At 39.6% G+C, this 26171-nt stretch overlaps 2 protein-coding genes across 3 annotated transcripts in view; both read right to left on the bottom strand.

The window, feature by feature from the left end:
- Positions 1 to 26171, bottom strand: part of LOC135933758 (uncharacterized) — a 375148-nt gene that overhangs the window by 337396 nt on the left and 11581 nt on the right. The window lies entirely within an intron of this gene.
- Positions 1 to 26171, bottom strand: part of pak4 (p21 protein (Cdc42/Rac)-activated kinase 4) — a 40414-nt gene that overhangs the window by 9804 nt on the left and 4439 nt on the right. The window contains exons 1-8 of one of the 2 annotated variants that reach the window (XM_063492694.1): positions 18835 to 19192; positions 6799 to 7026; positions 6407 to 6621; positions 4894 to 5098; positions 4092 to 4325; positions 3408 to 3866; positions 2409 to 2542; positions 761 to 887 (exon numbers count right to left, since the gene is read on the bottom strand). In XM_063492694.1, the coding sequence (XP_063348764.1) occupies positions 761 to 887; positions 2409 to 2542; positions 3408 to 3866; positions 4092 to 4325; positions 4894 to 5098; positions 6407 to 6621; positions 6799 to 6999 (1575 nt within the window). In that variant the 5' untranslated portion in view covers positions 7000 to 7026; positions 18835 to 19192. Of the gene's footprint in view, positions 1 to 760; positions 888 to 2408; positions 2543 to 3407; positions 3867 to 4091; positions 4326 to 4893; positions 5099 to 6406; positions 6622 to 6798; positions 7027 to 18834; positions 19193 to 26171 lie in introns of those variants that run through there. The other variant, XM_063492693.1, reaches the window with a different exon arrangement.

Raw genomic sequence — 26171 nt, 5'->3', positions numbered from 1 at the left:
TGAGGCCATTGTTTTAAAAACAGAACTATATGATTCACCTTCCTGTGAAACTTTGACCGATCAGCTGGCTGGGGTTTCTCTTGCGTTCCTCCAACATTAAAAAAAAAAAAAAACTGTTTGGTTCTACGGAAAAAACTTTACTTGTCAGATTATTAACATATAACATGTCAGACATTCATACATAATTTAAAGCAGTTCTTCATTGTTTAGGTTTTAATTGGGGTTTAATTCCCTCAAAATTATTTTGAAAGGTGAGTCCCTGCAAACCAGCTAACAATTGCCAATCGCGAGCCCACCGGCAGGATGACCAAGTGGCATTTAGCTGCTCTCTTATTCAGTGACTCAAACCCCACATTCCTTCAGAAGATAGTTTTTGTTCTGCTCTGGAAATCCGCTGTGAGCTAGAGGGTCGCTCTAACCAGAAACCAGAGCATTTGGAGAACCAGTTCACACGCTGATGTGCGGAGCTCACTGAGGCTGCAGAGCTGGGCGAGGTCATCGTAAAGTTCTTTTCATGAGAGGAACTGACATGAAAGTCAGCTGATTATTGCTGATATTGTCACCAAGCGTGTACAGTACTATGACTTTGTCTTTTTGCTTTTACAGATGCACATGTCAGAGCAATGGCAGAGAAATACAACTTAATTCTGTGGAAAATGCTGACAACATCTGAACGCTTGCTCCTTCCAGTGAAGTTTTATTGAGTGTTACGCTGCAAAACAGGAACTTAAACTGATTCTTACAGAAGTGTAGTACATACCCGTCCGTCATGAGTGAGGAGGATGGAGTCACTCTTTATGTCTCTATGGATCACACCCTGTGTGTGAAGGACAGACAACGCCTTCAGGACGGACAGACACACTGTGGCGATCTGCTCCTCATTCATCCTGCAGACGAATAGAGACACCAGTTTCTGTGATTCAGTTCACAGTCAGGAGTGAAAAGTTACTGAGCTACAATAATACGCATCACACAGGGTGTCTACATGTAAACACAAGCGCAATTTAAGACTTCAAGACCTCTTTTAGTACAACCTTAAGAGATATTAAAGCCAAAACACAGTCAGTTCCAAATAACATGAAATTAAATTATCTGATTAAATTTAAGAAAATTGTGAAAATTAGCAAACAAATCATTGTTTACTTAAACAACATCACATTTTCTGACCTACAACAATCAGCACAGTTTGTTAGCATTTTCACAAACGGGGCTTAAACCCTATTCACTATTCTCTGGTCATATGTTAATAAATTTGAATGTTCCTACTTCTGTAAACTAATGAGCAAATTGGCTTCCTCTTCATCGTCATCATTTACCAAGTTTCTATCAGTGTACTGCAAGTCACCAGGCCTAAAATCACCACCTGTCTGGGCAAGATTTCAGTGACTTTGGTAAATAAGACCTATAACGGTTTCATTAGCTCATGCAGCTTATCGGTCTGTTACTATTAAACATTTCCGTATATAAAAACATCAAGATGGGGGTGGTGAAACTAGCACATCCACCATGATGTATTACCGAAATGTTTTCAGAGGGACAGAAATTATTTACGTGACATGACTAAAATATTCCCATCACACCAATCCAAATTTACTTTATGACATTTATAGAAAAAAAGCCCCTATGCATGTTTTAGACTTAGATGACTCAGTCTGCCAAACACTCTCACTCCTGTTGCGTGGAAAACAATGTAAAATGACACAGACATAGATGTAATGCAGTATGTTTCTGTGCTGAATAGATAGGAGACAGCGCCCCCTTATGGTGGAAATCATATCTGGTGAACAAACAGCTTAATAAGGGGCAGACTTAAATGGCTTAAAGCATATGAAAAAGGAATATAATGGGTACAATGCCTAAAGTATTTTGGTTTCTTTCAACTAGCAAACATTGCAAAAAAACAAATCTATACAGTAAAAAATTTGGAACTAATTTTCTCCTCCTTAAATTCCAGCATTCAGTCCTCATTAGCTTGAACACTGGAGCTAAGCTAACAGAAACTAGCTGACATCACCTTTTTTCTTGCTTTACTTCACCGCCTTACAGCTAAAGTTTGTATTCATTTTGAGACTTTATTAAATCGCTCATAAAGCCTTGAACGGCCTCACTACTGGTCATACAGCAAACATGGAGATCAACATGTGCACACATGCTTGCATCAGTGCCAGATACTTGCATAGGCTCTACGTTTATTCACTGCATACGCATAAGCTAAGGTTTAGTGTGTGTATATATTGGTAATTAATATCACTATTGCAGCTGGGAGAACTCAGTAAACCCTGAAATGGCTCAGTGATTAAGAAAATGAACAGACAGTTGGATTTTTACTCTTATTATTGTTATTATTATAGCCATTTAATACTGCGAGGTGCTGCATAAATGACTGATGTATAAAGTTTCTCTCTCACCTTGTGTGTGTCACGATGTCAGTGAGCGCTCCTCCCTCCATGAACTCCATGACGACCCAGAGCTCATCTCCCACCAGGTAGCTGTTATACATCTCCACCACGTTCTCATGGTGATAGTCCCGCATGATCACCACCTGCAGTTACCACACAGAGAGGTAGGATCATCACATTACTTTGATTGCACTGAAGCCCTGCCTCGTCACTAATCCAAGGTGGAAATCTGTAACTGAGGCGAAGGCGAGCTAGAGCGTGAACCCCACAACGCTTCAGGCGGCAGCGCAGGCTCGTGAGATGTGTCTAAAAGCGACTTCTTACTTATTGGTTTTATCTTGAATTGAGTGTGGAGAGATTTCACGCATTTCTTACCACTCTGATGTATTAACATAAAAATCTATGTTTGGAAAAATGCGCTGGTGTCAGGAAAGCATCAAATATTATTTTTAGATTTGAGACTATTAAAAAAAACAGATCTGTATGAACAGAGAAAGATCTCGTCTCCTCTTTGGTTCGGCCACCTTTCTGAATGCCTCTGAAATACAAACGCAACATTTGTATTGACAATGTTTAACCGTACCGATTAAACTGGGTTAAATTTTGATTGTTTATTGTGTTAAAAACGTATCAAACTTCATAAATTTTAAATATACAAAAATGTAACTGAATCTGACTGATGTTACATTTTGGTTTTATTTAGATTAAACACAGTGTCCTAACTTTTCTGGGTTTGTACATTTACCATAGAGCCTTTTCAAAATAAAAGCCACCTACAACCTCACACATTGCCTTGTGTAAATTTTCAAAAGTATATAAATTACAGATCTCCAGAGATCAGTGACCTCACAGCTGGTTAAGGCAATGGCCATCAGTGCAGTAAACAGTGCAGAGTAAACGAGCCAACTAGAATAACCAAACGCTCTACATTCCCTACTTCTGTGTAGTTTTTGCCATAATCTGGCATGTTAATTCTGACTTTTTTGAGTTGCCAAACAGATCTTTTACCTCGTTGAAGAGGAGTTCTCTGCGCTGTTGTTTCCTCAGGTCCATCTTTTTCACGGCGACCAGTTTTCCTGTGGTTTTCATCGTAGCGATACACACAATCCCTGTGGAGCCCTCACCAATCTTAATGTAGTGATCCAAGTAGGTCCGCGGATCGCCCGGATCGACCACCATCTGCAGTGCCGCTCTGAACTGCTCATGGGAAACTCGCTGGGGTTCCCTCTGTGGTGAGCGGCCCTGAGGAGGAGCACCCGATGCAGCGGGCCCAGAGGGTACAGGGGGTCGTGGGGCTGGAACGTTGGGGTGAGGGGTGTGCGGGAGCTGGGAGGACTCGGGGGCCAGGATGGGGTGGGAAGAGTGATGAGGGTGTGGGTGGCTTATAGGGGGTTTGGAGCCAGAGGAACCTCGGACGGAGCCGCTAGAGGGGCCGTTCTGAGGTGAGGACTCATGGTGTCGACCCACCTGGAAAAGAGAGCCAAAGCACAAACTTAAATCTAAATGAAGCTTTTCTGTCACAACATCTTCTTACTCCCTGGATGTGAGGTGCACGAGTGTCAGGATTATTATGGAGCTATGGTAACTGTCACAAAGAAAGCAGCTAAATCTGATCTGGAGATCTGCCAGCAGGCTCAGTTTAGACACGTCTGTGATTTTAATCACTGGTTCCCTGAGGGTTCCTACCCCTACCTGTCCTGTGGGGCTGCGTCCGCCATCGCTCTCTGTCCGTGGGTATGTGTTAAACGGCCGTGTGGCTTGTTGAGCAGTTTTCATCACTCCCTCAGACATTGGCAGATTTGGGGTGCGTATGTTGGGTCCTGAGAGAGGCCTCTTGTCTCTGGGAGACTGAGGACTGCTGTCCCGTGCCACGTAGCTGGACTTTGGCCTGTGGTCACCAGGCTGATCCCGCTGAGCCCCATGATCCTGAGGAGAGGGAAAAATCCAGAGAAAGTAAATTAATGGGAAGTACTCACGGAGAGACCGACAGAGAGGAGGTGTTTGTACTGCCTGTTACGCTTTTATTTTCTGTAATATTTAATAAAAATGGTGAATGGAATTGCACTTACATAGTGCTTTTCTACTCTGAGCACTTAAAGCACTTTGTACTACAAGCCTCATTCACCCACTCACACACATTCATACAGCGTTTAATTCTGTGGCTAAGCAACTTCTTTAAGAATCACTATTTTGCGAGAGTATGTGGGCTAAAGGAGCAAGGGGTCAAACTGAACCACAACTGACCTTTTGTTATAATGTTCATGTCAAACATGCCCAAATTTCCAATCATGATATCAGTGTGAAGCAAAAGGCTTCAGATTACTCTACTCTCAGTTTCAACATTTTTTTCCCCTACTTTTGGATAAATGTGATGACGCCTTCTGTTTGTGAGGGGGGAGTCAATCAGAAGAAAACTGGGCAAGAATTGAGCATCAAAGAGCCTTAAAAATAATAATACAGCTGTGAATGTGACTCCAGGTTCTTCCGTGTCTACCTGGTCTCTGTCCCGAGGCTGTCTGTCTCTGTGAGGGGGAGGAGGGGGGCCTTGTCTGTCCCTCTGGGCTCTGCTGGGCTCTTGACCCCGGGGCTGCTGTTGGGGGCGGCCCTGGATCACCTCACCTGTCTGAGGAGGACGGACCCCGCGCTGACCCTGGTGGCGGGGGTCACCTCCGCTCTGCTGGTCTTGTCTGGGTCGGTCTCTGAAAATCACATCGACACAAATGTAAATACAGAACAGATTTATTATAACTTTATATTATTTCATCAATTTGCATTTCTCCTTTATTTTGCATTTTATTTATTTTCAAGTCGTTTCCAGTTGAGTTTTTATTGTTTGAAAATGTTCAGTTTTAGTATTTTTATTTATTACAGTTTATTACAGAGGGTGTTTGTCAGTTCAAAATAGACTTTATGATATAAACATAGCTTGCAGTGAAGACAGATGACTCACAGTCATGTTGACATGCCAAATCTGAATGAACAAAAGGACTGAAGCCTCATTAGGCAGGTTGTGTCAAGAAGAACGAAAGCAAAGACATTTCCCGTACAGTTTTCTTTCTGTTTAATTATTTTTTGTAAATGGAGGTCATTTCAGTTAAGTGAAAAAACTATAAAGGGGTGTGGTATACATTTTAGTTATCCCACCAAAAAAGATGGAAAAGCAATTACCCAAAACAAGATCTTGCACTTAAATAAAATACAAAAATAAAATAACACAAAATAAACAAACACAGACAATATCTTTAGTTTTAATTTGTTGCAGATGTTTATTGAGACTGGGATGTCTACATGACTGTGCTGACAACCTGAAAAAATGCCACGTATTAAAAAAAAACAAAAACAAAAGATAAACAAACAGAGTAATCAAAAACTGAAACTTAACACAAAAACTACTTAAAATATAAAAGAACATTTATGGTAAGTACACAATATCATTTCAGTATAGTTTAGATTTCATGACAATTTACTAAGTTTCTTCACTCCTACTTGTAGACTTAGACTTATAGTTTTCTTAAACTAATCTAATTAAGTAATCCAATACTCATGAGTAAGCTTTCTTTAGCTGGTCCTTAAAACATTTGGTGTGTAGGGAGTAATGGTGCCTTCCAGAGGAAGTCAGAATTGGAACACGCCCTTATCTAAGCCCCATCAACCCGAGTTAACAATCCAAAATGGCGGCAGTGAACGTAAACAGTATTAAAATATGTAAAACTTGTAATCTGTACTGCCACTGTTGTGCATTTGTGACTCACTAAATAAGTTATGGATAGTCCAGTGATTAGGATGCATCCATGAACGTGCTGCAGTGGTGTTTTGTTTTATGCTGTATTGGTAGTAATGGACGAATTGCTCTACCTTGCTAAGAAGCAAAACAAACCCTGCTTTTCAGTTTTTTCGACTTTACCAGAACGCACTCAACAGTTCCGGCAACCAACTTCCGAGGAATCTGGAACGAGGCAAATGTGCACGATTATCACTCCACGGGGAGCTGTACTTCATCGTCTCACCTGTCTTGTCTGTCTTGTCTGTCTGAGTAGTGTCTGTATTGAGGATCTCCGTTCTCCTGCCCTCCACCTCCTCCTGAAGAGCTCGAGTCCCTGCGAGGGTGCGTTGGAGGACTCCCTCGCCGCAGGGAGTTGGAGCGAGTCACAGACATGGTGTCGAACTCATCCAGCAGCCATGTTAGAGACTCTGTTCCCATCCTGCTGCCGCGTACAATGGTCTGAAGATTTAAAAAAAAAGAGGATGCAGTACAATCTGTAAAGTTAGCAGGTTACAGGGTTGGCAGAGTATGCTGTTTTTGTATAAAAATGACTGAAAACTACAATCATGAGAAGATTTTAGATCATCTATCACTAAAGAATCAGTATGATAAACTCAATCTCTGATTTTCGCTCACCTTTCGCGGTTCTACAGTAGTGATGATGGTCGCGTCGATAAAGGGTTTGGGCCTCTGCGCCGTGTCTTCGATTAGTGACTGCCATTGCCGCGGCAGCCCGACAAACTTCTGCTCCTGCTCGTCAAAGTCCGTGTGCACACGGTGCTCAAAGTTGGACGGAGCTGAGATCTGGATACGAGACTTCTTCTTTTTGGCAAACATGATGGCAGCTGTGGCCGAGCATCAGACCTGCGTGGAGGAAGGAGGAAAGGGATGAAGGCTAACAGAAAATAACAGTAAGGAAAAAATGCAAATGTAAAACTCCCAAGTAAAATATGTAAAACACATCACACATGCATGCTCACAGGCAGCGACGCTCGAAAACAGCTGCTGTCAAGCTTTAAAAGTCACATCGCATTTAAGGGTTTTAGAGGCTGTGGATGAAGTCTTCTCAATGAATCACTTTCTAAAAGTCTAAATTTTCTTGTCATGGTTTTAAAATGACTCAGGTTTAATTTGCATCGTATGTTTGATTAAGCTGCTTTTATCATGTGTTCTGTTGATTTTACCTGTTCTTTAAACACTCAGTTATACCATTTGTTTATTTTAAGTTTTTTTTTTTTTTTAATTTATCATATTTAAAGCGCTTCTCTATCTCCCATGTGGCTCTCTGTTTTATGATGAACCTGATGAAGTCCACAAACTGAAACCGATCAGTCAAATAAAGGTGTTCTACACAGTAAGAACTGCTGGAACTTCAAGCTCGGCAGAAGTAAACTCAAATATCAAACAGTTTCAAGAAATCTGCAGGTGATAACCGGGTGTTTTCTACCAAACGTTACTATTAAGACAAAGCAAAAGTACTTTCAGTCAACTCTGAGAGCCCTCGTGCTTTTTTCTTTGCAGATATTTTTATTGGAAATGTAAAAAAAATATTTAAATCTTTGCTTTGCTTGTCAGTGTAAATTTTTGTGTGTTTTTGGAGAGACAGACTCAATTCGTTTTTAAAAACATGATTAGGCTGAAACAAACATACTAAACGAGTCGTCTTTCGTTGTACTGCTTTGGCCGCTTGCAGACGTTAATCGAGAGTCAAAAGATTCAAAATCCTGTTGCTTTTTAACCATTAATCAAATGTGACTGTTGGCCAGTTTTGGCAGCACTCGCGGCGTGTCACGTACATACTCTGCAGTGAGTCATTAACAGCTCACATTTTGCCAGATAAAACAGACGAATACACGATTCTGCACTTATCACTTAAAAATAATTGTGATTTCAACTTATCACCGTGTGCAAGTGGGAGGATGTCTCAGAACTTTTCCCACGCCCTTTATCTCATCCTGCTACATTTTCCTTTGAGGACTGATATTAGATGGCTATAAGACGACGGAATAAAAAAGTGGTTTTAATATTTTCGATATTTAACTTGTTGGAAGGACTGTGAGGCCCCACTCAGGATTGACACTCGCTTTTTACTTCAACTGAGGGTTCTGCCATCCTGCTCCCAGAAAAAGCCTCCACGTGTCCCTGATGCTTGACAACACGAGCACAGGCCCACGTGAGGCTCAACTGATCACGCAAGTGAAAAAAATGTTTTTAAGCCCTGTAATAAACTGGCAATCTGTCCCGCCAATGATGTTTTCTCACGTTTGACAGATGTCCACACTTAGCTAGTGACCTTAATAAAATCACCTGCTGTTGTGGTTGACTGAAACAAAAACCAGCATATGTTAGAAAACAGCAGTCTGGATCCAGTACGACAAGAGACACTCCCTGTAGTCAAGCTGGGGAATCAGGTAAAGCAGGTGACTGACAGGTGAGGTGGAGCAGCGGGCTCATTACATATTTAAAAAAGTCAAATCTGAAAAGTTCCCACCTCGGCAAAATCACCTGACGATTTTTTTTGATGTACTTAATGAAGCGGTGCAAAAAATGTTAAAATCACAGTAAATGTTTTCTGAACTACACGCCCCCAAAGTACACAGATGTGCTGAACCAAATCAATTTTACACCCACTCCAAATATCACAATCTAAAAGGCAAAATCTTATTTTCTTCGGTGTGATTTTTGTTTCTGTGGACAACATTCAGCATCAGTCGTTGTGATTTGCTGCAAACGATCCTCTGCTTGCATATAAAGACAGAAGGTAGAGCCCGATGGCTCCCTCCTCAGCACTGGCATTACTCCTCACTGTCTTTTTGCAGTTCTGGTTATTCATTATTAGTCGTGTTAATTATTAGTTTAGTTGAACAGTTTAAGTGATAGGGAAAAGTCTGAATCCAACAACAATCCAACAACAATCCAACAACATCATTGTGTGGCTGGTTTGTGTACCATCACCACTCCGAGAGTCTATGACTAAGAAAAAGTTCAGTTGTAGTATATTTATAGTAAGACAGTAAAATCTTACATGGCTTCATTGCACAAGAAGGATTCTGAGGATGTAATGACTCAGCTGGCCTGTTAAAAACAGCTGCTTTCTACAAAATACTGTGCTCATTCGCTCCATTTGCTCATGAAAAGAACAAAAAACAGGAGAAAGTCGAAAACAAAGTGATGAAAAAGATGCTGGGATGTAAGGATGGGGGGGATAGAGGGCGTGATGAGGCAATTCAGAGGGCGATCTGGGCGGGTCACAAGTTAACAGGGTATGAGTCATGTTGCTGAGCTCACAGGCTGCTGTGGTAATAAAGTCTTTCACAGCAGGAGCGTTTGAAGTGAAGTGAGACCCGCCTAGAAACACACCGAGAAATGAGAGGTTCAGAGCCAACGACGCAGCACAGACAGAGAACATCAGTACAGAAAAATAAATCAGGATCAACGTCAGCAAAGAAAAAGAAGTGGCAAATAAAACTGATGAAGAAGGAAGAAAAACAGCAAATTCTCAGTCATTGTGTGCTCGCTGTATTGATTTACTGCAGTAGTACTAACTGTACCTACAAAGTACTCTAAGCATTTTAATGAGCACACAAAATTTAAATATAAATAATCAAGAACTAAAGGAAAACCCAAGGACTAAAAAAAGTATTCCAGTCAAATCTTAAAACCTCACTCGATTTGCCAGACGTGCGAAAGCAGCCGATGAATGGCGCAGGCAAATGTTAAATGATGGATCAAAGTAGAAATGGTCATGATCTTCAAATATTCAATCATTAGTTGATATGACAGTAATTTTTTTATGCATTTATTTCTTGTTGACGGTTCCCTGTGTGCCAGGGATGAGCGGGTGCTGTAAACACAGGAGGTTCAAGTATCTCAGCATCATATTCACAACTGATGGGAAGATGGAGTGTGAGAAACCGGTGCAGCTTCCTCTTGGTCCTGTTGTTACTACAATATTTTATTAATAAATACCTTTTATTTTACCTACTTATGAAAATAAATTTTAACCTCAGCTTGATGTTTCCTTACACCCTAGGGAAAGACTCCCAGTCTCTTCCTCCTAGTGAGGAAGAAAGTTTATTAATTCAACATTAACACTGGATCAGAAGTCAGTACCAGCAGATAATCAAAACCAAGGTATTGGTATCACATTTCAACCGGAAAAAGTTGGATCAGTGTATCCCCAGTCATGAGCTCCAGTTAGTTACCCAAAAACGAGTCTGCTGGGTTAATCCTCAGAGATCGGGTGAGGAGCTCGCAGTAGAGACACTGCTCCTTTGTGTCAGAAGAAACAAGCTAAGGAGGTCCCGGGGAGGTCTAACTAGGAGAGACCCTGAGGTAAATCCCAAACTTGCTGAAGAGATTATATATCATCTGGACTGGAAGCACAGCTATAAAGGAACTGGAAACTATTGCTATTGTCCGTTTTCCCCCCCTTCGGACACCAGCAGTATAACTTCAGGATATTTGTCAAGAACAGCATGATACTAGCTACCAGAGGTCAGACAAGTGAAGCAGGAAACAAGAGAAACGTGAAAGACAAGAGATGATTACAACCATCAAAAAGCCATTATGCAACTCATGACAAATATAAACTTAAATGAATTTGAGTGGGAACTCCAAGAAGGTCACAAGTCTACGACAAGTATGCAGTTATTTAAGAGAGGTTGAGGTAGGTGAATTCCCAACACAGTCAGATGGGATGCAGCAGATCTTAAAGCCGACAGCTCCTGACATGTGGTGCATATGAGAACAGCGTAGATAGCGGTTGAGTAAACGAGCGTCATGTGTTTTGCCTCCCTTGCACTCTATCCAGGAAGCTTCCCCTTAAAACAAACCAAGTATTTCCAGTAATATGAACGTGTCTGAAAAAGGCTATTTCCTCTTGATAGGATAAAAAATCTAATGAAATGAATGGTAGACAGATCAGCTGTGCTTTATATATGCAAAGCTTTTCTCTCAGTTTTCTCAACAGGATTATCAAAGACAGATTCCATTGGAAAAGGGATGAACTAAGACGAAAACAGAAAGAGATACAGACTCATTACCAGTTCATGCTGTAAATAAGAACAAAGCTGTAGAGAAAAGTAAAAAAAAAATTTATTTAAATTAAACTCTGTTCTGTATTTCTATGAAATAATTTTCAGTGCTCAGTGAAATCTCACAAATAATCAAATAATTTAAGCTTTTCTATATTTAGTCAATATTTCCTTGCTTTAAATTCAAGTATTTTTCCTTCATCATCTCTTAAATCAACAACCATTAAAGTTACAGGACAACTATAAAAATGTAAAGAGAGATCCATTTTCAAAGGTCATTAACCTATTTTTTTATTCTCTTCTACGAATTTTAGTGACATCTGTACAAGAAGCGCTTGTTATGTTCATGTCTCTGTATGAATGACTGGAAAAGGTCAGGAGGAATTAGATTAGAAGTCTGTCATTATCACCATTTCCAAACGCTGATTCAGTTCCTAAAAGCAAACAAATACAAAATGGTCCAAATTTCTTCAGCTCCAATAAAATGATCACATCAGGAGTTAGTGATGTTGGACTAGCTAACTACAGAGCTATGGTTAGGCTAATATCAACACATCAGAACAGGAAAGTGGGATGAGGGTTAAACTGTTCTCAATAAAAGTTCCTGTTGAGGGTCCCTGATGGACAAATGCTGTCATTAATATGTTGCTGTGTGGTTTGTTTTACTCGGAAGCTTATTGTCCACACTGAAAACTGTGAGACCTACTACGCATGAATATTGATCACAAAACTTTTGAGGGGCAGAGTAAACAGTTTTTGGGAGCTCGCCTCTGTTCAAATAACACGACATGAATAACTGCAGAACCTTAAAAAGACGAGAAACGGGGTCAACAAGTCAGCATTTCACAAGCAGACAGGGAAAGCTAACACTGGTGCTAATGCTAATAATGCTAAAAAACGAACAACAGCATCTGGAAGTCATGTGTGACAACAGCCACTCTTATTGTTTTAGGTTTAGTGAGCAAAGCTGAAGCATGCACTTTTTTTTGACCAGATCAAAAATTTAGCTTCACACTTGAACACATATTCAGTTTTTTTCCCTGGAATCCCCACCCAGCTCCCAACTCTGGATTTAATTCCCATTAGCAGAACTGACTCGCAACTGACTTGCAACAGCACAGTTACAACATGGATGATAAATGCCTCTTTCCAGTTATAATGAGTCTGGTGACAACAGGGAGAGGAGAATAAATCACCACAGAGGCCTATCATTAGTGTTTGGGCTGAGACACCAAAACAGTCAGTCAATGCATCTGAACTGAAAGGAACTGAAAGAAAGCACTGCCTCAAGGAAGGATAAAAAGTTATGACAAAAGACTGAGGAGGATTACTACACTACAGTAACACAAACCTTATACTCCTACATTTAAATACAAACAGTTATCTGACGGATTAAGTTGTAATATACAACAAAGCACAGGGGCCTGTTACATACAGGAAATCAGTACAAAAAACCCATGTGAGGGCTGATAATGACATTGAGCATCTCATATTCGTGGCGGTCTGGCCTTGAATCAAAGAGCCCTGCGGCTTTCAAATCCTCTGCTTTTTCTTCCTCTTGCATTTGGAAATATGCGGAGCTCTGAGCCAAATGGCTGTGGGTAAAAAACAAGATTTTACTGCGGCCTTCAAGAGCCAAGAAATGATAAGATTCATAAGTAACGAAGGCCGAGTGGCAAACAGTAAACAGATTATGGAGCTCTGACCTCAGAGATCCTGTTTGAACAAACCTAAGAGTGTGGGCGCAAAGACAAAGTTTACATGAAAGGACAAGTGAGTCCAGGCATGCAGTTCAATCAGGAGATGATAACTGCACAAGCCTGTCAGGACAAAATAACAACAGAGATGAGTCAGTCACTCATTCATCCCAGCACACAACACAGAATGAGCATGTTAAAAACGGTCCATTCAAGTGCACTAAACTGAAGAATAACCGGGTACATTTTTGTTTATCAAACAGCCAAAATTGATGGAAAAATACTACTACTGTTATGTAAGGGGATACAGGCTCACTGCCTTAACCCACACTTTCTGTTATATATGATCAGTGAACAGCTGATTTGACTGGATCTGAACTTAAACTGAATTACAAGACAGACAGCTGACAGCCTGCCAGCACCTTAGCTACGCGCTGCCAAAATCAGACCAAAGGAGAAAACTCCAAAGACGAAGGTGAAACCATGAAAGATTGTCCCTCATGTTCACCTTTTGAAATCTTTAACATCCTCTTGACAGATTTTGTTGATGGAAGGATCTCCTCCCGTCACAGAGACACGATATGAATTAAACTGCAAGTTTCAGCTTTAAGGAAGGGGTCAAAACAACAACAACAAGAACAACAAGAACATAAATACAATTAATGAAAAAAGACTGTTTATCCTTTTTTCATGAATGCTGGAAGACGAAGTCATAAGTGACAATTAAAATTTTTTGTTATACCATTCATAAAAGGTCTCAAACTACTGGCACAAAAATAAATATGCTTGTTAGTAAAAAAAAACATTTTGCTGAAGTTGCATTTTTCTTTGCATATTTCTTTAACATCTGGGCCTATAAAAGCCCACTGATCTCAAAACAAACACATAAATTAATGTGTTTGGAGACCAAACCAGACACCACTCTTCTAGCTTTTACTGTTTTAAAAAAAAGTTGAAATAGAGAATACAGAAAATATATAAAAGATATGAACTTCGACCAGAGGTTAACGTAACTAAGTGCCTGAATGCTCTGCATAATTTAGCAGCCAAGCTTTTTTTTCAGAAGTGAGTAAAAGTTTTAACTGAGCTTTGTTTGAAAAGCAATTTCATTGTATGCAAGTAAAATCTGCCTAACAAGTTTGATCATAGGGCTGTTCGATATAACGATATATATCAGATGACGATATAAAAACATCTATCATTTCATTTTACGCTATCGTTTGTTTCGTGGTGTCGCAAAATAAACGTTTACGGCAATATTTTTTCACCGTTTTGATGGTCACTGTAGTGGCTATATTAATTTCTTAAAGTTCTCTCTTTCTCTTATATTTAATATAACCACACTACGGACGGACAAGCGGCTGTTTTTATGCGTTGTCGTTAGCAACAACGACGGTAAAACCATCGCGTGTCCGCTGGTTTAGTTTCCACATAAACCTTTCACAATAAAGTTCAAGATCCTTTTGAGACTTTTCAAAATAAACTGAATCACGTGAAAGAGTATGCAGCATGTTTACGGATGAGAAGCCAAAAAGAGGCGCCAGGTGCTAAAAAAATAAACCTTAGACTCTAACGTTAGAACAGGCTTTTCCCCGCAGCACGCCGTGTAATAAATACTCACAAAGAAAATGGCGGCCGTTACAACTTATGTCTAAAAATGTATCGTTTCATGCATCGGTTAAAACACTCGACTGCAGGTACACAACGCCCAGCTGGAAACACTTCACGCAACTGGAGCTGCCCGAGATTCACAGAATTTACAGAAAATGTTAAATTTTTGTGATTTATATCGTTACAGATGTCTTATACGGGATATGAGATTTTGGTCATATCGCACAGCCCTATTTGATCAGAGATCTGAATCACTCCAAAACAATCCCACATGTGCAAATGGATTAAATAAACTGGACAACTAACATCTAGGCAGCACGTGGTGCTGTCATAAATATTTGTCCACCACCACAGTTGACTTTAAAACAAAGTCCAGACTTTCTGCATCAACTGTTTAGGAATTACACAGGCCCAATATTTCTGGACCTGACTGTGTTCTGGCTGGCACAGCTGGGCTGGATAGGAAGTGTCCTGCTTGGTTGAGCTCTTGATTGTTTGGCTGTCACAAATAGGTAAAAGGGGACAGGACTGCACTGCATCACCCCCTCAAACACTGTTAGAGTACATCTATAATTTGTCCTCTCTGAGCAAAACAAGCACATCCCTCCCTAAACACAACAATCAGTGTAGTTACAGCTCCCCTGTATTTTCCCCTCCCTCCTACTGCAAAAAAAATAAATCCATCTCTCACCATCCTCTCTCCCCACCACCCGCCATTTAGCTCTCAATCTGCTCCCAAAATTCCCTTCAATATCTCCATCTCCCTGTTCTCCTTTTCCCTTTAAGCGTTTTCCATCTCCTCCCCCTCCTTAATTTAACCTTCTCTGCTGTATGCCTGGCTGAACCGTGAGAAAGCCTGTCTGGTCAGTGGGGCAGAGCCGGGCTGATGAGCTCTGGACGAAGCTGCTGTCCTCCGGCCTGTTTCACGTATTGTACATCATGGGTGGTCTGCACTCTGAGAGACATCGAGAGGCGGTGTAATGACGGGGACCGCACTATGAAAGGCTGCTTCTGAACTGGCACCAGATCCAAATATACAGTACACAGAGGGATTTGTTAGGAATGATCCCTCTGATTGTACTGCAGACATACGTTTGATGTGGCTCTATTTAACTTACAAATGTCTCTCTTCTTCTCTTTCTATAACAGCATCAGTTGACTAAATGGCAGTCACAGTCCATTTACTACGGAGCAGAATGAAAAGCCTGATTTTTTTAGTGGTTATTTAAGATAAAGCAAAATCTTAAATAGCACCTGAAACAGATTTTAGGTTCAAGTCTTCCTGATCAAAGGAAAATCACCAGGACTTTGATTCTTAAGAAGTTACTGAGTATAAAATGCATTTCTTTTCATCATAAATAACACAAAAATGTCTATTTTCCTTTTAATCAGGCAGCAGCGACTCTGTGAAAAAAAACCGTACCATTTTGAGTTGGAAAGATACTATAAAGTTAATTTTTATTGGTATTATTCTTTTCCTCTCTAAATTTAACTAAAGCTATCAACAGGGTGTGAAGAAACAGCCACTATGACTTGAGGAGATATCAAGAACAGATATCAAGTACAACCACCCACTAGCACTTTGCTGCACTTTGATGCAATACCAATTTGCACCACAAGATGGTGAAACAAGGTAATGCCATCATTATTTAAGCAGTCAAATCATTAACACTACATTCTATTTAGGAAAATGCAAAGCCTCCCTGAGATGAAACCAGAAGTATAAAAAAACAAAAAAACAAACAAACAACCCAGCAGCACATATCTGGAAACATCACCAGTCCCACAGGTAAAACGCTGCCCCCTGCCAGTGAATGTTATATTTTTCCAGAGGGTAATTACAGAAAGTACCTTTAAAAATGCCACAAAAAGGGTAACCCCTGGGCGAGCCAATGGTTTAAAAAAAAATGAACCTCTTAGTTTAAAATTAATGTATTTTGAAGACACACATGACCTGAGGAGATAACAGAGGAGTTAACACCTTTCTTCTTACTATAGCAGGCCCACCTCGTCTTAAAGCTTTAGTGAACGTCAAAGACATAATTAGTTAAGGACACCTGCTCTGCATGCATTACAGTTTTTTCCCCTCCAAGCTAATTGTTTTTCTCCATTCAGACATACCTCACATAGCTAACTTTCTAAGGATGCACTTACAGCACTCAGGTGTTGATAAACTTCAGAAAGTCAAACTAAATCTTTAAGGCAGCGTTATAAACTAGACTATTATGCCACATAGCACAGATGTTCATCACCCCATGTAATAACTTGTTAGTCAGTGACCTTCCTGCATAGAAACCAGTATTGTCATTTTCACCAACTAAAGACTAATATCTATTTTCATTAATAAAACAGTTAAAAATACGCAGAAATGCAGATACTGTTGTATAACAATGTCACAATCTCGCTGGCTTTACCAAAGAAGGAAAAAGTGCCACAGTTAATCAATTCTGAAAATATGAAAGTTACATTTGCAAGTAAGACCATTCAGTTTTGCTAATGTGGAGTAAAAAAGTCCCTCAATCTATTAAAAAAAAACCCTCAAACAAAAAAACTTACAAATAATTAGATATCAGATCAGTTCTGTACATTTTTATTTGGTTTTCACAAGTTTGAAGGCCCCTTCAAATATTGCTGACCTATCTTAAAGCTGTTGGACCGTGGGAATATGTTTAATTAAAGCACAGAAACTCATGTTTACATGAAGCCACAATGACTGATAAACGCTTTAAATTTAACAGCCAGGCACATTTTCTAGGGCTGAGGTATTAAATGGTCTGCCAATGCAAATGGTGGAGTACAGAGTTGCCAGCCAAGAACAAAAAACTCACCCGAATGTTTGTCAGGCGGTAATTTCTCACGCCTTGTATCACCAAAGCTGAATACACAGGTAACAACTCTGGAGTGAGATGGAAAACAGAGGGGGGTTTAAAGAGTGAAGCACCAGAAAGCAAACTGCAGGATTCAGGTTACCTCTGCTGTTCGCTGGTAGTTGTCACTGTTGTTGTGGTGTGCTTTCATTAGCTTTCTTCTGCAAAATCAGGGCTGATAACTAATAGCCTGTACTCTCACTACTGCACACACACACGCACACAGATAGAGAGAGGACAGTACTTCTCTCCCAAAGTTTCCCAGATTTACAAATGCAGTGCAGAGACACAGCACACTCTGTGACCTTGGAGCTCCTGACTGCTCTCACAGCATCAGTCTGTTCATAACACTGAGTTTATATACGACAGTCTAAACTTCAGCATCACCACAGAGGTGTTGAACATGCACCTATTATTGTAGCACTTTTTGCCCTCCATAAAGCAGAATAAGTGGCTGAAATGCACAAAACTCCATACAACCCTGAGACCATGACTGAAACAGATTAATACAACTATTATTACGACTTTTCATGCTTCTCTTTCAGAGAAGTAAGATCAGGCTCTGAGTCCTGGACAAACTTTAAAAAAAAAAGAAAGAAAAGAAATTATAATTCCAGTTGAAAAATGCATAGGCAGCTGGGTTACCTTTCTCACCAAAAATCTCGCACTTCCCTGATATTTTTGGCTATGTGATAGAGAAAGAAGCATTTTAAACTTAAATTTAAACCCCACTTGAAAAAAGCATTAAAAATCACAGTCCCGCTGAGCTTCCTGCAGTGGAAGGCCTAAATGGTTTACATGTGGGAAATACTGCTTATCCTGAACCTTCACCCTAAATTATATTACAGTTACAGTTTTATTACTCATTATTTTACCCCTTGTGAAGGAGCCTAATATCTTTTTTTTTTTTTTAAATAAAAATAAAACAGTGCTAAAATTATACTTGCACCTCACGTTTTGTGTTCAGGTCCCGCTAAACCAAGCTTCCTCACAACTCTTACCACAAACACAGGTTCACAATGAATCGCCATCCTCCCCCTCTTATCTCCATGTGTCACCAACACTTGTGCAGAGAAAGACACATGAGCGGGACAGCGGGGTCCAGCAGCTGTCCTGACAGCCGCAAACATGAGCGGTGAGCAACAGGTTTGAATGGGAGCAGCGGGTGGTGTGTGTGTGGTGGGGGGGGGGGGGGGGGGGGGGGAATCATCCCTCGCTGCTTGCTTTCTCACTGCCCCCCTCCCCTCCACGCTAGGCAAACAATAAAGTTATTATGCTTTTTTCCTGACTCACAGTTAATCCACGCGGGCAGATTTCAACAACAGAGTTTCGTTGTTCGGATTAACTTTCCAGCGCAAAAAACCCAGCGAGGAGCTGCGCGCTTATTCATGTGGCTTTCCACGCGATAAACGTAAAATTTCACACGCCTTTATTTCGTCGTTCAGAGCGGAGGATACTCACTTTAAAGCACAGGTACTCCGTTTATCCAGCAGGACACACTATCCACCTGATCTCATGTCGGAAACGCAGCGGAGGACGAAGGGAAAGCACACGGAGGGGATCCCTGCAGCAGCCGCAAAGTTACTTCCGCGGAGAAATCCAGCTCAGCTCCGCGGAGGAAGCGCCTCTGTGTCTTTACTTAAAGACACAGCGAAGTGGACACGAGTGAAGACACTCAGCGTCAGCGTGAAAACACACACAAACACAGGAACGCTGTAGCTCCCGGCAGTAAAAACTCAAAATGTGTCGCATTCCTATGGTTTCAGCAAACCCGGCCCAGTATCATGACGTCACGGGGAGAGAGACGGAGAGAGGGAGAGCGAGATTAGCACGGGTAAGCTCGAATCTATTCACAACTTTATGTCCTGCCTGCTTTTAAATAAAAGCCGTTAATGCCCCTTTTTTCTTCCACTCCTACGCTTTCCTTCCTGTCACACACACGGAATCTGCTGTCACAGGTGTTGTTACCTGAGGTGTCACGTGATGCAGAAGCCCTGTCACTCAAGGAAGCCTGAACTCAAACATCGAGGTTTTTTTTCAACTTTAAGTATTTTGTTTTTTACCCATAAACACTTCAAAGTTTAATCTGTAACAAATATCTTCTTTTGTCCACCTTGATTGTTCATCATTTAAAATACCAACAGTTTCAAATAGTAAACTATGTGGTATTTATTAGTGAAACCATAGATTAAATGTTGGTAATTGGTTTGCCTTTATTACTGGATTCCTTTAACAGCAGTCATACCGGTTAGAGCTGAAACTGGGCAAGTGCTGTCATAATCAGAGTGACATCATGTCACAGGTAACGATATGCCTGTGGTGGGAGATTCCTGAAGTGTGACAGAAAGGATGACAGGATTTCTATTGAGGATACTTTGTGTGCCATATCTTTATGCTAAGGACCTGTAAAATCACAAATCATTGGTCAGTGAGCATTACCTGCTTTTGCCAGCCTTTCTGAGTATAATGGATTAAAATGAACTACTGTTTGGCTCCATAAAATCAAATCATAAAACCCCCTAACAGCTAATGGGACGAGGAAGAGCTGGAATCAAGTTACAGTAACATAATTTGAAGACCTTATCATGAAGTTCTACAATTTCACTTACTTTTCTCCAGGCCCTCTCCTTTCTCATCCTCTCTATTTAAAAGTGAGGTTGAACTACACAGCTCTATCTGCCCACAAAAGTGGTTCAACAAGAATCAAAATGAAGTAAAATATTCAAAGCTGAACTATACTTGTGAAAAAAAGGAAATGTTTAAATCTCAGATTGGATTTGATGGATGAACTATTCAAGTTCAATTCATTAAAGGAAAAAAAAGTCACCAAGAAACCAAAATCATCAATCCTTTTGGTGTGATTTTGAGTCCAGCCCTCAGAGTTAAAATTGTTCAAGTGTTCCTTTAACTGTTTTTTAGCATTATAACTCAGGCAAACACAGATTCGCCCATGTTCACATCATATGAAGCTGAAGTTCACCTCAGTCTGCCTCATTGCAAAGCTACTGTGTGCAGATGTGCTGTGTGAAAACTTGGCTTTGTGTTTGGTGTCAACACAACATACAGTCACAACTTTAATCTGTTTATTTACTCAACTAATCAATAAACTATTAGTTGTGTTTAATGTAAATCTATAGTTTGAATGATGTTTGAGCCCTAAAACGGATTCATTTACTCTGAAATACCAAGTAAAGTTAAAACAAAGGATGAATGATGAGCTATTTCCTGGCTGAAACTTTTAAGGTCTTTCTGTTGTTGTTTGTTGTCACATGACAATATGAGTCACTCTGGCATGGCAGGACCTGCCAGTACGGCTCAAATTAGTGCTGTCCAGCCTGCTATGAAATACCACGTCTGCCTGCTAATGTCAACAGAACCATCAACACATGGACGACTCGCGGAGGCCGAGTATGTCAAGACTACATGATGAGACACATTATCTTAGATTCAACAAAAATCTTGCCAATGTATTGTGTTAACATTGCTGCTTAAAAACAAGTTTAAAAGCTGCTCATAGAAAAATTGTGATATGGTTGCTTAGTTTCAAAAGAGGGAAATAAACAGATTTCAGGTCGAGAACATAAATGGGCAAATCTGAAAATGATTACAGACACATTGTTCTACTTTTTAGTAAGTGCACGACCTCTCAAATAAAATTGAATTTGGTCTACAGGTTTTTATAAGATAAGATAAGATAAGATAAGATGACCTTTATTAGTCCCACACGTGGGAAATTTATGGTTGCCTTGTTGCCATACTTAATAATGACTAACAATATAGGCACAAGTTATTTTAGTCCAAATGAAAGGTAATTAATAACTGAATGAATATGTTTCTTTAATATGTTTTTTAATAACCCGCTTATTTCAAAGATTATTGGGCCAACAAATGGCCATAAGCATAAACAATTTATTCTGCCTACAGAGGACATTGAAAGAGTATATTCTGCATGGAAACATTTTTATTATAGCTAAATCACCATAAACGAAGACTAAATAAAACAAAAGAAAACAATTAACTGAAAAAAAAAGATAAAGTTTGTCATGAACGCTGAGAGTCAAACCTCAGTTTTATCATTGTTTATCATGTTATTTCTTTTATGTATATGTTTTTGGAGTTTCTAGTCACAACTACTCTACAAGTTTATGCCCTTGACAGGTACACAGTTTAGTTTTTTAAACAGTTTTTTCCTCCATGACTTCACAATGTAACTCTAATTTAGATAGTTTGGAAGTAGATTATTTTGTGCATTCTGTAGAATCAGTGCAGAGCTAAGAACAATTAAATCATGAAATTATAAGGTGTGTAGTTTAATAAATACTCGATTCCCAAAAGGTTGATTCCGTTAATCTGGACGTAGCGTGTTCAGTGGGAGAAACGTTTTGTCACTCATCCAAGTGACTTCTTCAGTCTCAGCTAACTGCAGATTTCCCCAACCTTATAAACAGCACAGTAACTGAAACTAGCCCACTGAATGAACAATGGGCTGGGAGGTCAGTTCCTTGATCATTAACATGCAAATTGTCATGACCATTGATCAACAACCACTGATCACTGGGAAACCTGCAGTCAGTTGAGACTTAAGAGGTCACTTGGATGAGTGACGAAACGTTTCTCCCACTGAACACGCTACGTCCAGATCAACAGAATCAACCTTTTGGGATTTACTTACCTGGATGATTTAGCATGCATCAAGACAATAGTCCGTTGGCTGGTTCATAATAACATGACCCATTTATTCATCAGAAGACAAGATCAGTTTATATCAGGAGTTTCTCAGAGTGCTGTGAAGCCAACGCTTTATCAGCTTTCCAACAGACTACAAAGTGTCAGCCTCCATAAGGATAAGGCACATTCCTCAGAGAGTAAAAATACAGCAGGAACTAGTCCACTCAACGTATCAGATCCAGGAACATACAAACCTGCCAATCCCGACGGCAACTTCAAACAAAGCATGCAGTGTTGCAGCCAATGAGGGCTGACTTCCAGAGGCAGGTTGTGGAATGTGGAAAGGTCAATGATAAAGAGAGAGAGAGTGCTACATGGAGCACACCAGCTCGCTCCCAGCACACACACACTGTGAACACGAGCTAGTTTGGCTGTGAACTCACCTGAAGGACCTTTGCTCATAAAGCACATACTGACAAATGCAGAAGTGCTGAGGTTTATGGAAGCTTAGTTTAGGAAAATTTAACCTCGTTCCAACATCATGAAAATTTTAATTAAGACCACCAGATAAAAAAAGAAAAGAAAAAATGAATCCAGCCTCCTTCTGGATTCATTCAGCCAAGCAAAAAATACTAATCCAAACTTTTTGAGTAATCCTAATAAACAACCAACCACACTTATCATCACTAATCAATATTAGATTATTTTTTCACTAGTTATGTTGACATTTTATTTACTTATGCATTATTACTATTATTTTATTTGTATTATTTTATTAGTATTATTTTTTTGTTTATCGAATTATCAGAAATAACAGAAAAATTAAATGAATGATGTAAATTAAGTTAACAACTTCTTGCCTTTACTGCACCAGTCATACTCATGTTTGTAGTCGTCCCCCACCAGGTCAATCCTGGTTATGTACCAGCTGCCTAAAACTTTGTTGCAGAGGGCCTTACACTAACTCTTCTCCCCAATTGCAGCAGAACATGACAAAGAGCCCGCAGGGTTGAACCACGCTGCAAACTCCTGAGAGCACCTGCAGTACAGACAGCACTGATGTTTGTTGACTTATGCTGCAGAACTAGCTGAGAGATAAGAGATCACCACACACAAAACCACTGCTTACTAACAACTAGTCTGACAACCTGGAGTGGCTTCTTAAGTTTTTTAAGAACGTTGTGTTTTTCTTTGAGGCTCAGCAAGCACGATAGTTCTGCTTCAACTACTCTCATCATAACTTGTTAGAGTCCCATCAACAAAAGCGTTGTTTCAGTGTTAGAGCTGTGTTAAACATTGAGGTATAGTGTAAAGCATGTGACTCAGAACAGCATCATCATTACATAATGACGACATGTTGTGGAAAACAGAGGCAATGAGATGATGGTGTGCTGAAGAAGCCAAACTTCATGCCAGTCTGCTCTTTCTTTAGCGAGGCCGGCTTTCATCTGATCCAAGAATTACGGTCTACCGGAGAGAGCCGCCCGCCAAACTCAGCAGAGGTAAGAGACTGCAATCAGAAGCTGGCAAATATCCTTCTAACGCTAGCTGTGAAAATACAGGCAGTTACCACTGTGTAGTCCGTAATCAAGCAAAGGCTCACAATAATACGTTTGGACAGCTTGGACATTTCCATGCCAAAAAAGCATTCCAGTTACATTCAGTGGTTTCCTCAGAAATCCCACTGAAAAGATTACGAAAAACTCAAAACTTTGTATTAAAAAAAGATCAAATTTTAAATTTCTAATGTAGTTTTCTCATCTTGATGGGATTTAACAGGCTTATCCTTATTTTTCATCACATATATGGCAAAGGTAACATGTTATACACCCAAATATCTAAAGCTATGCAAGTGAAAAAACAAAAAACAACCCAAAAAATACATAAATCTGCTTTTCCCTTGTGTTTGCCCTTGCACTTATGCCATACACCAGCACGACTCAGGTAAAAAAAAAAAAAAAAAACAGCCAAAATCCACAAATATCTGTATTGTTTGTAAAACCTCTATATGAGCAAGCTTGCCTTATCAGCTTAAAATAGGACAACTGTGCGAGCAAACATAAGTGCATGCTGGGATATATATTCAATTTAACCAACAAAATGTCAGAAAATGATGCCAGATGGTGCTGAAACTGACTTGCTTTGCTTGACTATCATTAAAAGACTAAATATAAGAAGCTCTAAAGTCCTGTTTTGTCTTCAGCTGCATGACTGTAGCTAAGAATGCAGATTTCAGGCTTCACTCAGTGTAAAAGATAAAAAATGATGATATCAATTGCAAAACAAACTCACATAAAGTATTTCAGTTTTTCCAGACACACACACAGAACACCAAAAACTGTCAAAAATGAGCCCTTTATTTTTTTTAATACTGATTTTTTTGCGTTATTATGATGACAACGATTATTATTATTCATGTTATTTGTGTGTTCTTGCCTCTGTTCCTGAGCACCTATAGGGCTCTGTTGATCTTGGCTCCTTCAGTCATTCCACAGAGGATTTTCCCCCCTCTAATGCAATAAGCCTGGACCTCTTTCCCTGTTACAGCGAGAATCACAATATCTGATGTAAGTGTATTATTTCTGCTTTTCCCCTATCCCTCATCTTCCCTTCCTTTTTTTCCACCCCCTGAACATGATTTTTCACCTAAATCATGTCATATGTACTGATAATATCCACATCTTCCACTTTTAAAGATGATAATTTGCATTTGGTGGTTGGAGTTGGATGTGGAGCACACCACAAACAGCTGATCGAGTCCTACACGGAGCAGATTTTTAATAAAAAATTAACTTGTTATGTTTAGGGAGTAAAAACTTGTCTGTAAGGTTTAAGCAATAAGCCTTACATACAAGTAGGTTTTTGTTCCAAAGCTTTTTTGGCAGCTTGATGTCACAATTTTACATGTGGTTGTTAAACACTGATCTATAAAATATACTTGCAAAAAAACAGAGCTTATAAAGGAGAAATTAATGAATTAAAACGATTTTGTTTTAAAGTCTTGGGTTTTTTTTCACAGTATGAGCAGATCTGGTAATTTGGCTGTTAGCCTGCAGCTAAATCTGGTTTACTGTTACCTCTGCAGCTCACCTCCCCACAAACAAACACACACACCCCTTTGCTCCCTCTTTTTACTCACTAAACTTTGATTTCTCTCTCACACACAGTTTTATCTGTGCGATCAGGCCCCAAGAGAAAAGTCAGATTTTAATGTTTTCACTACAGCATCAACTCAACAAGCAACGACACAAACAGGACAGAAGGAAAATGGAGGTAATTGCAACTTCACATGTGGATACAAACAAAGAACTTCTAAATAGTCAAGACCTCCCACTCTCATAGGCTTCTGGTTTCACAGGGGGCACTTACTCCACTTACTATATTCCACAATGGCCGGTACATTTCATCGGGTAAAGATTTTAACCCAATTAAACATTTAGGCAACCATTTCTTCTGCTAATTTGAGCTTGAGCCATATTATTATTAAGTTATAAGATAAGAGGAGTGTATCCTATTTTTATCTTTGTTGACTAAAGGTCAAAACTGTTTTTTGTTATTAACACATTATTCTTGTATATTACAAACTAAAATGTGTTTCTTTTTGTCTAAAAGCAGGTACATGTAGTTATTTTAGCGATTAAGCCTTTTTCAATCATATTTATTCGTATTCCTCCATTCTCTTTATAATGGGATAAACAGGAAGTAGGACTGAAGGGCTCCACTTTATATTGGCTGTCATAAAAGTCAATAAACAAATTAAATTCACTAATTATTAAATAATAAACAGCAACCATAAATTTCCAGGGCCCAAAGTCACATGTTCAATTTACTAGTTTGACCAACAGTTAAAGAGATTTTTTTTAATTTTTTAATTAAAAAAAGAGGCTTTAATTGTAGAGGCTTTAATTGCTGTTGGTGGTGGTGACTAATGAACTTCACGGTTATTTATCAATGAAGACAATTAATTTCCTACATTTTCAAAATTTGAATTGATTACAATTCAACTATTCAAAGGCTCAGAAGTTCATTTTTCCACCTCAAGTCATCACACAGGATCAGAACTAAGTGAAAAAGGAAAACCGTGCATCGCAGACTCTAGTCAAATGTAATCAAATGTGTCAGACAGCTGT

This window comes from Pelmatolapia mariae, linkage group LG14, assembly GCF_036321145.2.
Source record: "Pelmatolapia mariae isolate MD_Pm_ZW linkage group LG14, Pm_UMD_F_2, whole genome shotgun sequence".
NCBI lineage: Eukaryota > Metazoa > Chordata > Actinopteri > Cichliformes > Cichlidae > Pelmatolapia > Pelmatolapia mariae.
This window is presented reverse-complemented; position numbering and strand designations above follow the sequence as displayed.